The 12,774-nt window shown below is 41.5% G+C and overlaps 1 protein-coding gene across 1 annotated transcript; it reads right to left on the bottom strand.

Annotated features, from left to right (window-relative positions):
* Window positions 1-1,828: 1,828 nt before the first annotated feature.
* LOC102184245 (carbonic anhydrase 1) lies at window positions 1,829-11,390 on the bottom strand. The gene is made up of 7 exons (XM_018045253.1): window positions 11,171-11,390; window positions 10,484-10,681; window positions 8,905-9,023; window positions 6,055-6,150; window positions 5,267-5,329; window positions 3,660-3,815; window positions 1,829-2,807 (listed from the first exon to the last, which is right to left on the bottom strand). The coding sequence occupies exons 1-7, from the start codon at window positions 11,205-11,207 to the stop codon at window positions 2,691-2,693; spliced, it is 786 nt and encodes a 261-aa protein (XP_017900742.1). The 5' UTR covers window positions 11,208-11,390; the 3' UTR covers window positions 1,829-2,690.
* Window positions 11,391-12,774: the final 1,384 nt, after the last annotated feature.

Raw genomic sequence — 12,774 nt, 5'->3', positions numbered from 1 at the left:
CTAATTTTTTCTGAGTAACTAAACATTATTTCTGCCTGGTATGCTTGTTTGTTTTTGCTGGCAGAGGGATAATTCGTGAGCTATACTGGAAATACACTGTTCTTCTAAGGACCTGCTATAAAAAATTAGGCACAAAAGCAAAAATAAATGTTAAGAAGTGAGAAAAAAAGAGGCCTGGAGTCCGTGGTAGCTCAGTTATTTCTTTATAGTTTAGGGCAAGGATCTCGTCCTGGGGTCCAGGATTGACTTTGTTATGAGGAACCAAAGAAGGTCATGAGTCCCTAAATACTCTAGAAATCTACGTCAGATTTCACATATATAGGATTCTTTTCATTTTGTGGCCAGGTGGGGAGACGTTTCATAGCTTTACTCACATATTTATCGGAATCCACGATCACAACACAGGGAAGAACCAGTAAATACAGAACAGTCAGAATTACAAGAAAGGACAATTTTCTCCCTTGAGTTCTGTCACGAAATTAAGTCTTTCAACATTTCCCCCCTTCCCTTCCTTTGCCCTAATTCTCTTTGATGAATTGAATGCTTTCAGAGTTGTTTGGCTGAAGCTTATGGAAATGAGTAACTTAGAAAGCAGCTGGAGGTACCTGGACTCATTTTACCTAAAGGGTTTCATTAAAGCTCAGCGTGATGTTTATGAAGAGGGGGGTCCTAAGACAAAAGACACCAGGGAGTAGAAGCACCTTTCTACTTTGAACCTCCTGCTGAGCCCATCAGCCACCACTGTTATTCTGGATGGTTAGAAGCCCCGCAGGTTTGGCATAAAGAAAGTCAGCGGCCAAACATGGCGGAAGAGACAGAGAATCCTTGCAGGACGTTCAAATCCTCCACCTAAGTTGGCAACAAAGGGAGAGGGCGCAACACAGGAACGTGAGTCGAAGGAGCACCCGAGCTGCCTGCTTAGCTGATCCGATGTCTCGTCCACATGCCTCCTCTCAGCAGCTGCTTTATCGGCTACTTCAGAGAAACGTGGGCCGCTCCCATAATGCACCTCGCGCGTTCTGCCAAATGTGTGAAATTCTGGCAGAAGCCAAGTAACCGGGAACCACGCTTTCCAACTGGCATTTAGCTAAGGGATAAGGTTTGATGACCATCATATATCTTCTGTCACTTCTTTGCCCTTTCCGTGCTAAGACTTACAGACGTATTTAAATCCTGGAATCCATTTTTGACTTTCTTTAAAAAAAGTGGGTCATCAAGTCAGGTCCTTTTCTTATCGTCGCCATGAGATTTATTTTTAAATTGTTCAATTTATTTTCAGAAAATACGTTCAAGTGTTGTAGGTCCTGAGCCTCTTTCGCAAGGGTATTTCTTAAAATCATACTCTTTCTTTGGCCCTCATGATGACCTTTGATAACTTTAGATGAAAATTTTATCAAGCCCGTTTCAGGCCTTCTCAATATCTGGCAAATACATATTAACACACACAGTCAGAGTAGGTTTGCAAAGAAAGTATTTAATTCTTTAGAATGCTTATGGGGGCTGAGTTAAATGAAGTGCTCCTTGGCCCTTCCATTTTTAATAAAGATTCACTTAAATTCTGGGCTCCAAATAAAAATTTCCAAAAATGTCTCCTAGGATTTTTAGGTACAAAGATGTCTCCTAGGATCTTTATTGCCCTCAGAGCAATAAAGAATCTGGTTTGTCTTTTTAACCATGATTACAGTTGTGAGAAGTTTTGACTGACTCTGTGACATTAGACAAGACTGGAACATGGGAATGGATGTGGGTTTTGATTGCCATTATGATTTCTCAGAGAAGAGAAAGTAAAGAAAACACAAAACTAAATGCTGGACACAAGATCTGTAGAATTCTGAGTGTATATATGGCTTCAGAAAGAACCGACTTCAGGTTAAGTACACACCAGAATAAAAGATTATGTGATGTTTCTGTACAATTCTAAGTCAAGTGATTCCTTCATTATTTTCAAAAATAACTCACAGGTGACTTTTCTTCCAAATTTGACATACAGAGTCTTCATATAAGGTAACTAGTTATAATAATGGAACAACCCCATTGGCCTTGCTATCGGGTGAAGGAATAACCAGAAGTGTCAGTTCTTAAATGAGATGCATCGTTTTCATAACAGAGCACACAAACGGTAGCAATGTTGGGCCATTTATTTGACCATAATAGAAAATCCAGTTGTCATTTTAGCTGCATATTTGTCTTCAAGCGTAAGCAAATGAATTCTTAACATTTCATCTCAAGCTGCTCTTAGGCCATTATATTTGAGTAATAGACCTGATATCGCATCAGAATAATGTTGCAAATGAAAGCATTTAAGATTCTTGAATGTAAATGGAGTAGCACCTAATGCCATTTAAACGTATAGTACGTAATAGACGAGAAGAAAGGGATAAAATTATTTTTCGTCCAATTAAACTGAATAAAATGGGAAGGGATAAAGTCTTGAAGAAATCAAGTATGCCTTAATTGCAATGATAAGAAAGTCAATGCAACAGATTGAATTTAAGCACAAGTTTAGTGAACTTACAGATTACTGTTTGAGTTCAAGATAAGAAAAAGATTTTGCGTTCTGCAGAGTAAATTCGCAAGCAGGCTGTCTTGCTAGTATTGAAATAAACATATTTCTTAAAGCTTGTTTTGTTGGATTATGTCAGAAGCAGAGCTGTGCTTCTTGAGGGAAGGTGAGCTTCCTCTTGGGCCCGTCAGAATGAAGCTTTCACTGTCCTGCCCTTCAGAGGCTGGGGTGGTCGGTAGTTCTGCTTGATGCAGATTTCTTTATCGCCTTCAGCATTTGCTAGCAGACTGCGGAACTGCGCCAGCTTGGGGGAAGGATAACATGTTTAGAGAAGCAATAGCTCTTGATGTCACACAGAACACTGTTTTTTTTTTCTAATATGATTGATGCACTGTTATGTAGAAAATCAGGTTGAAGACTGCAATGGTTTCACTGATGGAAAGGGAGGAAGCCAACAGTTCTTGCACATGTCTTTGCACCAAGCATTTGGCTTCAGTTATCAATGACTGACTGGATTAGCATTCCAGCTTTCTCACACTTGAGTAAGAGACTTCCTTGCTTGGAACCTCAGTTTCCATATGGTACTATTTCACTGTGTTTTGGTGAAGGCTAAATGGCTCAACAGAGATAAGGTTCTTAGTTGGCGTTTGGCATGTAGTATATGCTAAAGAAGTGTTAGCTCTTATACCAACAGGTCACACTGCAGGTTTGCTGTGAGACTTGACTGACAAAATGTATGTAAGGCACCTGATGAAAAGAGCTGCTCAATCAATGGCAGTTTTAATTATAATTATAAATGATAATTAATGAGATATTTTAGTGACTATTGAAGAGCTTAAGCTTTAAAAAAATGAAAAACCAACATCAACGATCAAGGTATGCCACTCAAGAGTCACAGTTCCCCAAAGAGGGTGGATTTTCCCTTATTAAGGTGAAAAGAAGAGCGGGAATTCTGAACCTCTACATAAAGAAAAAAGTGCTTATAAGTACATTCTACTTTTTGGCTATTAATAGACCTGATGTCACTAATAAATCTTTCTCAGTTGAAAGGGGACTCTCCAAAATTGAATGGCAAGAATAATTTCCCTCAGTATGAATTGAACTGATATCCTGCCTTGCACTTCCGATTCCCCCGCACGCCCCTCTGATACGCTACCTGTTCCGCGCTCACACTGATGGTCTCTTTAAAGATGATCCAGGTGACACTCTCATGAAGAGGAGGGTGAGTCAGTGAACCAAAGTAGGCCCAGTAATCCGTGCATGAAGGCAAGAGGACAGAGGGGTCGAAATTTGTGAATGGAGCTTTCTTGTTCTGAAAGAAAACGATAAGCGATGTATCATGCCCTGATGTAAAATATTTACATCATTGCATATATGACATACATATTATTTGGTAGATAGGTCTTAGCAAAGAATTTGATCAATATTTCTACTGTATAGTATTTCATGACTGGTATGTTTGTGGGTGGTCAGCTGCCCATTAATGCAGGAGACACAGGTTTGATCCCTGGGTGGGGAAGATCCCCTGGAGAAGGACATGGCAACCCACTCCAGTATTCTTGCCTGAAGAATCCCATGGATGGAGGAGCCTGGTCAGCTACAATCCATGGGGTCACAAAGAATAGGATACCACTTAGTGACTAAACAATGACAACAGCGTGTTTGTAAATATAAACAGTGAAAGTGACAGATGACAGAAAATACACTACACTAGTTTTGTGACTGGTCTCTCTTCTTCCTTCCTCATTTGGCTAAGCATAAGCAAAGGCTTCTTCTTTACTGATTGGTCATTCATGTAGGGGTTATTGGTGCTGACCTCTTGAGCACTTAGAAATCTACACATAAGCTTATGGTCGTCACTCATAATCGTGGGTGTGCATCAGCAGGTTCATTTAAGGGCCAATTCTGTGGTGCTAGAGCAAGCATTTATCAAAAGGATAATCCACAGTTACTGGACCTGTGCCGTTCAAACCCATGTTGCTCTAGGGTCAACTGTACAAGCTTTTCTCTCTTGAAACTTCTAATGCAACTTTGGTTATGACCCATTTCCTTATTTGTAATAATTTGTTGTGTTTATATCCCCCCCATCATCAACCTGCCAAAAATAACCTTTTTAGGTTGTTTTTTCCCCAAAGAATTCGTTTTTTCACTTTATTAATAACATTTGACCTGCATTTATTCATTTTCTTTCTTATTTTATTAATGTTTTACTTCATCTTAATCATTTCCTTCTACTTTCTTTTCATGTATCATTTTTTACATTCTTGAGTTGAGTGCTTATTTATCTTTAAACTTTCTCACTTTATAAAAGTTTAATTTTTGGGGGCTCAACATGAACTGGATTTATTTTACATAAAGGTATGGTAGTTCTACAAAGTGTGAATGACAATGGCAAATCTCTGATACATCATTTAAGTCTTTATTATCAAAACGGTGAAGAGTAAATATATCAGAACAATCCATCTTTTTCTAAGCTGACAGTGGGCACCATAGTTACGATGCATGAAACAGCTATGAAAACCATGCTTCTACAGGCTTCATCTTGCTGAAATAGATCAGTGGTAACTATGAAATACGAAACCAAAATAAATCACTGCGTCAGAGAGCTCAGAAACGAGGACCATGTAAGCAGTACCTTGATTTTCAGATTGATGGGTTTGCTGAGGACTTCCTACTCCTCATATCAAATATGCAATTAAATGATTTCTGAGGTTCTGTAGATTCCTGTTCTCTGATTTAAACTAACTTAATGAGTCTATTTACCTTAGTTTTAACTGTTTTTAGGGCATCAAGTACTTTCTGAAGGTTTGGATTGGCCTGACCCACCTGGAGATTAAAAAAATAAAGTGTGAGATAACAATTGTTAGCTAGTAAAATCGTATTTAGTTAATTTTTTAAAAATTAAACACAATAACTGAAGAAAAGATATACAAGTCAAAATACAGGCATTTAGCACAACTAAAATACAAAAGCAAGCCTCTTTGGTCTGTTCTATTAAAATTCTAATCAGTCAAATGAATGGTATGTTACAAGTGTTCAGTAAAGATTAACTAGAATTACTATAATTCCAAAAGTTAGTCACCCAAATATACTCCATTTAAGAGTAACTTCACTATAGGACTTTTCAGGGACTCTCCTACGGGAGATTTGAATCTTCCATATTAAATATCAAGTGAACTTTCTTTATGGGACAAAAGTCCTCTTCATATTTTTTTCCTGATGAAATATTAAATTGATAAACTCCTGACTCTGTGATGTAGAAAGTTTAGACGAAAAGTGAAAGATGAGCTGAAAAATAAAACAATTAGCCCACCATCAACACCTTCCCATTTCATCTCTGCCTGAAATGTCTTTCTCTCTTCACGAGGGGAAAGTCAAGCAAAGCAAACATATACGGGAGACCAGCTTGTTCACCTGCGCTTTCACTAGTAGAAGGAGACATTTCAAAAGCAGAGAGACGCCAACACCCGTCTGCTGTATTTCACCCTAGCTTGTGGTCTGATTGGTAAGGGAATAATTGTAGCAGAGCTCCGAGGCTCTCTAGGACTCACCTTCATCAAAACGCCGACAATCACCAAACCATCAGCCTGTGAGGCGGCATCAGCAAAGCTGGGGTACTTGGCAGAATTCCAGTGAACTAAATGAAGCTAAAACGCACAAGGTGATGGAGCAGTTATTCATACCACGGTGAAGGGAAAAGCAAGTTAGACCTTAACATGTGGGTCTATACAGCTATTTCTTGGCTTGGATAGATAAAACTTGTGTGACCCTTTATCCAGGGTATGGGAAGGGCTATGTTTGCACTCTTAAGAAAGGTTTTCTTAAGAAAATAGAGTTGAAGAGAGTGGGCACGTTGTAAATCCTGGAACCAGTAAGTAGAACTTCTTTTTCCCACAATATCATAACTATTTAATATTACTTCTTAAAACAAAACAAAACAGAAAAAACAGACACCTCTCTGTTTGGTGAGAGAAGATGAAGTATTTCCGGCTAACTAGTTTGGAGACAAAAACTGAAATAATTTTCTAGCTTGAGGTACCCGGTAACTTTGTGAGAAGGGGCTCCTGAGATGTCTGGAGTCTTGGCCAAGGGCAGGTTCTCCTGAGCAGATCCAGACACCTTTCAAGCCAACAGCCCCTGCCTAAGTTCTCTGTGAAACTCTAGACCTGTATATCCAAGGCCGTGTGCACGTCTTCCTGATTCTTTCCTGATATCTCCACATGGATGCCTGACATGCATCTCAAACTTAACACGGCCAAAGTAGCACTCTTGACTTTCTCTTTTCCAGACGCGTTTCATCTTCGCGCTTTAGCAAAAGGCATCACTTTCCCTCTAACTGCTCAACCGAACACTGCAGCCCTTATTCCTTTCTCACTTTTCTCCACTTACTGGCATCCATCCTTCCGCGCAGCGCATAGATGTTAGCCTTGCACTTAGTCCAGAGCTCTAAGGCTTCGCATAACTGCTGATTTTCCTCTGGGATGGCAAGTCAAAATGGCAGGATTTTGACTCGAATTATGGCTGAACTCAAATGCTACTCCTGAAAAAGTCTTTTTCTGACCACCTAATGTCAAGTGATCCCGGGTCGCTTCAATGACTGTATACCAAAGCCGTCCGCTCCCCACCACCCACAGGTCTCCTCTCTGTCTCCGCTCTTTCTCCCCACCACTCCCCTGGTCTCCCTCCCACCCTCCCTCCTACCCTCTCTCACAAGCTGAACTTAGTGACTGAGAGCCTGTCACCTCCAACATGGATTAACCCACTTGCCTCAAATTAGATAAGACGTTCATTGATTCAGATTTCTTCAGATCAGTTCAGTTCAGTCACTCAGTCGTCTCCGACTATTTGCGACCCCATGAACCGCAGCACGCCAGGCCTCCCTGTCCATCACCAACTGCCGGCTTGCTTAGATACAGCCAAATATCCTCCCCCAGACATAATACTATTACTAATTTAGATTTTCACCCCATTTGATTTCAGTCCACTTTCAATTTTATGAAAAATAAATAGGAAAAAACAAAACATTTAATAGATTTCTGCACCACTGAAAGTTCCTAGCCTGGCTTTCTAGTGTAACATAAAGTAAGTTTTATTTGTATACTATTCCCAACTTTTCTATCAAAATGAATACGACACATAGTCTGTGCCCAACAATCCCTCTTACAAAAATCTGTCCTACACAATTGCTTTCACCAGTGTAAGATATTTGTACAAATGTAGTTATTACCCATTCTTTTTTGTGAAGAAAAAAAAACACAACAGAATGAAATGGGAAAGGCATTGCAATTGTTCCTATGTAGGAATTAGTTAATAAATTCTAACATATGCACACATGGAAATACCGTGCAGACTTTAGGAATTCCTGCTGACATGGAACAATGACCATGATCATTGGTAAATGAAAAAAAAAAAAAAGCATGTTGCAAAACTGTGTATTACAGATTCATTCTACAAGAGTAAAACAAAAAACCCAACCCGTCTGCATCGGTACAAACTTATTGAACAGTCATGCATACAAAGAACAAAAGTTTTTTGGTTTCAGTCTCCATACCCCTGTTGAGAGTTTGATGCACATTTTCTTGATTTTATCGTGGATATACGGGCAGAATATCTTGAACTGAATCACAGACTTCCATGTGGAGGCAAGTCAAGAGGCCAGAGGGTAGTGGCCTGCTGCCAGGGAGCCCCAAACCCTCGTCTAGAGGATGCTACTCGTTGTGATGACTCCTGAGGTTAAACTGGCCCTCTTAGTAGAATCTTAATGGAGTGCCTCTGCCTGGCTATACCTCTGCTGCGGGAGTGCACCCTTGAACCTTTAAATGAGAAGAGAATGATGGTGTGTTCCCTCTGGGGCTCAGAGTGTTAAGAGGAGAGCAGCAACTCCCCTTGAGGTTAGCCTGATGTCAGGCAGCAGTTTCTGAGACATTCTGAAATGAAAACACATTGGAGGCTCAGGAGTTTGACTGCAAATTCACCTGCCTCCCTCACGTGAAAAATTGTCCTCCATTGCCAAACACAATGTGTCACTGTTTAAGTTTAATGGAGCCTAGGAATTCTTTACAGACCGCAAAATGCTCATTCCTTTGGAGCTGTTGAAATTGTGTCTTAAGTGATAAGGGGCGCTTTCCTGGTGGTTTAGACAGGTAAAGAATCTGCCTGCAATGCAAGGGACCCTGGTTTGATCCCTGAGTGGGGAAGATCCCTTAGAGAAGGGATAGGCTACCCACTCCAGTAGTCTTGCCTGGAGAATCCCATGGACAGAGGAGCCTGGCGGGCTACAGTCCCTGGGGTCACAAAGCGCTGGACATGACTGAGCGACTAACACACACCCCCGTGTTATGAGGGGGCTACTTCTGGGAGGACTCTCGGCGTAGCTGCTCTCACTCGTTCAGCTGCATTACCTCTGCAGAAAATGTGGCTCCATCCACTAAGTGCTCAGAGCCACAGTCATCGGTGCTGCCCCAGTGAAAATGGAACTGACGCAGCCTGTAGCTCTCAGGTAGAGGGCCGCCTTTCAGCACTAGGAGAAAAAGGAAAGTGCTGTTAGTGTTACAGTCATGAGCTCCAGCTTGTCTTTGCATTGAACACAAATTAGCATTAAAGTGGGTCGAGTAGTAATGAAAATAAACCGTAGTCCAAAGTTCCCATCCTGTTGGTCTTTCCCCATGCCCACAATCATGGGCTCAGATGTGTGCCGCACCTTAAGATTGTGCGTGCCTTATGCGGTTCCCAGCACATGGGCTATAATTTTATCTTTTCCTGTTTTCAGGAAAACATATTGGAAGATGAGTGAATTATAGGACGAGAGGTCTGTCCTTGAACTTGCTTTAGTTTATAAGTTCATTCATTCTTTCAACAGACAGTAATGGACAGCATGCATTAAGATATCTAGCAATTTATTTTTAGTAACAAATCACTCTGCACATATCTTGTAAGTGATCAAGATACAAGAGGGTATTCTGACAGCTTTGCTGACAATTCCTAGCCAGGGACGAAAAAAAGTTCCAGTAGGAAGGTAGGGTCAATTTTAAAATTCTCATACTGAAGGGTCATTTTGCTTTAGAGAGCCTATCCAACCATATGATTAATAAAACACACACAGTACCAGACTTAATCCAATATTAACAAAGGACATAGCCCCAAGATGTCTGAAATTTAGGCTCTGAACCTTGCAGGAACGTGCTATGACTAATTTTGCCTTTTGACAGTAGAGCTGATTTTTGAAACGGCTATTTAGTAATTATTCAGTAAACAGTTTTGAGAATTTTCCTGTGAACAAGGAAGTGTGCTAGATTCTGGGAGATGAAGATAATTCAGTTACTATGATCTAATAGGGAGAGGGGAAGCTAGACAAAAATACTTATGCACAGAATGATTCCATGCAAGATACACCCAAGACCAGTATTTTTTTTTTTTTTTACTGGTACCCAAGCCCTTCACAAGCTGGTGATGGACAGGGAGGCCTGGCATGCTGCGATTCATGGGGTTGCAAAGAGTCGGACATGACCGAGCGACTGAACTCAGCTGAACTGAAGCACTTCACTGGTGTGGAGCCATTTTCCTGGCTGCAAAAAATAAATATACTCTTCATGTGTATCTTCCCTAATGCGCTCCTCCAACCTCATCTCAATTAGAAAATATTCGCCTTTTCAGTTTTTATATTCATGATGGTTCACAGAATTTTGTGAAAAAGGACTGTTTATTCAGAGGGTGTAAAGTTAGCATAAAGACATTGGAAGCAAGAAGAGATGAAATAGAGTCACTGAGAAGGAGAAGGGCTGAAAAAAGAGCGAGCTGGGAGTCCCCAGAATCATCTTTAACACTTGGAAATGTTTTAAGACTTCAAGACACCTCAGTAGATGGCGTCAATGCTACACATGTGCGCAAAACACTGAACATGGGTGTCCGTGTTCTGCAAGCCCTACTGTTTAAATTTCCCAGCAAGTCAAAGACAGAAATCAGGAGGGTCGTTTGGCTCACCTGATCTATTATCACTGTCCTCAAAGTTTACATGGAAGGAATGTCCCACGTTGACGATTTCTTTGGCTGTGGCTGGATTGTAGGAGATACTGAGAGGTTTCAGAGAGGGATCACGCTTGGTTTCACTGGTTTTAATGTCGATAGGAGACTGGTTATTTCCATTTGCAATGGGATGCAGCTTGCACCAGTGTTCAGGACCTGCCAGTAAAACGTGATTAAACCAAAACTGATCTAATGCTTGACTCCAGGTTTTAGGAATGTAATTTTCCTAGATTAGGATTTATTCAGGTATCTGAAATGGTATTCTGGTTAGCTTAATGGAAATCCAAGGTTTGAGAATGCCCCTTTCCTATGCTACACTGTAAAACAGAGTCTTTGTCAACAGAGTTAATATACTCATAGTCTATGGGATCAGACTATACATATTTTGCTGTTAGCAATAGACCTCTCTGTACATAGGGAGGGAGAGAGGCTGAGGGGGAGAGAGGAGAAAAGAGGCAGAATACATTCTGTAGACAAGCATGGCCCAAAGGACAACTGTTGAGAATGCATGCAAAGCTAGTATAAGTCAAAGGCACTTCAAACCATTAACCTATGACTTTACCGTTATTTTAAGTGCTCAATATCTCCTTCCCTGGAAAAGGGAACAAGCCGTTATTCGAGCTACATGAGCAGAAGAATGCTCACCGTTTTCACCATCATATCCCCAGTCAGGACTTGCCATGGTCTTCTACTTAGTTTTCTTCTTCTGATCACAAAGGGAAGACCTGGAATAACTGACTGTCACTGAACGTGCAATAGACGACTGAATCCACAGTTCGCGGGGTTTTTATAGAAACGTCTCTGCCCCTGTGCATGAGTGTTACTCACTCAGCCCGCTATTTCATCATCTTTATCTATCAGGAAGCATATGCATGCTAAAAAAAGGTATTGTTTAAAAAGCTCACAAAGGTAAGGGCAGTTCCAGTTGGTTTATTCTCTTATATTGTTAAAGAGAAATTTCAAAATCTTGGCTTCTGCAAAACCAAGCCCTGTTATTCTCATGTTAGTAGAAGATATGGCTGAGTTATCACACATGATGCTTTGAATATCTAGTTACAAAGGACTGTGCATTTGAGACTCCCAGCTTTTACCCTTGCTGGACACTTAAGCAATACTGCTGCTGCTAAGTTGCTTCAGTCGTGTCCGACTCTGTGTGACCCCACAGATGGCAGCCCACCAGGCTCTCCCGTCCCTGGAATTCTCCAGGCAAGAACACTAGCGTGGGTTGCCATTTCCTTTTCCAGTGCATGAAAGTGAAAGTGAAGTTGCTCAGTCGTGTCCGACTCTCAGTGACCCCATGGACTGCAGCCCACCAGCCTCCTCCATCCATGGGATTTTCCAAGCAAGAGTACTGGAGTGGGTTGCCATTGCCTCCTCCCCTTAAGCAATACTAGGAACAGTAATTCAGTCAGGAAAATAATTTGCATATTTACAGGCAGATCAGACCAATGTCGTGATGTTAATTTAAAATCAGATAAGAGAATCACTAATCATTTGGAATACATTGGGTTTGCAGTTTGTAGTATATTGTAAGATCTTAGGGAATAACACAAACTTTTTGGCAACTCAATATTTATTCATGACAGTACATTTCAAAGACATACAAGATGAGAGTACAGGTCCTCGTTTTTAAGCAGTATTGGAATTCACAAATGGAGATTTGTCTTCTGTGTGAGCACGGTCGTGTCTGACTCTTTGCAAGCCCCTGGACTGTAGCCCCTCCCGCCCTTCTCTGCTGCCTCACCTGCTGCCAGCTTTGATTTGTGTGTGCTCATTCATGCACTCAACAAATCACTGTATGTGCGCTCCGGCATGTCTGACTCTTTGCAACCCTGTGGACTGTAGCCCACCAGGCTCCTCTGTCCATGGAATTGTTTCGGGTGAGAATACTGGAGTGCGTTGCCATTTCCAACTCCAGGGGATCTTCCTGGCCCAGGGGTTGAACCTGTGTCTCTGGCATCTTCTACACTGGCAGGTGAATTCTGTACCACTGCTGCTGCTGCTGCTGCTGCTGCTGCTGCTAAGTCGCTTCAGTCGTGTCCGACTCTGTGCGATCCCATAGACAGCAACCCCCCAGGCTCCTCTGTTCCTGGGATTCTCCACGCAAGACACTGGAGTGGGCTGCCAGTGCCTTCTCCAATGCATGCATGCTAAGTCGCTTCAGTCGTGTACGAATCTGTGCGACCCCATGGACAGCAGCCCACCAGGCTCTTCTGTCCACGGGATTCCGCAGGCAAGAACACTGGAGT

This window comes from Capra hircus, unplaced genomic scaffold, assembly GCF_001704415.2.
Source record: "Capra hircus breed San Clemente unplaced genomic scaffold, ASM170441v1, whole genome shotgun sequence".
Lineage (NCBI taxonomy): Eukaryota > Metazoa > Chordata > Mammalia > Artiodactyla > Bovidae > Capra > Capra hircus.
This window is presented reverse-complemented; position numbering and strand designations above follow the sequence as displayed.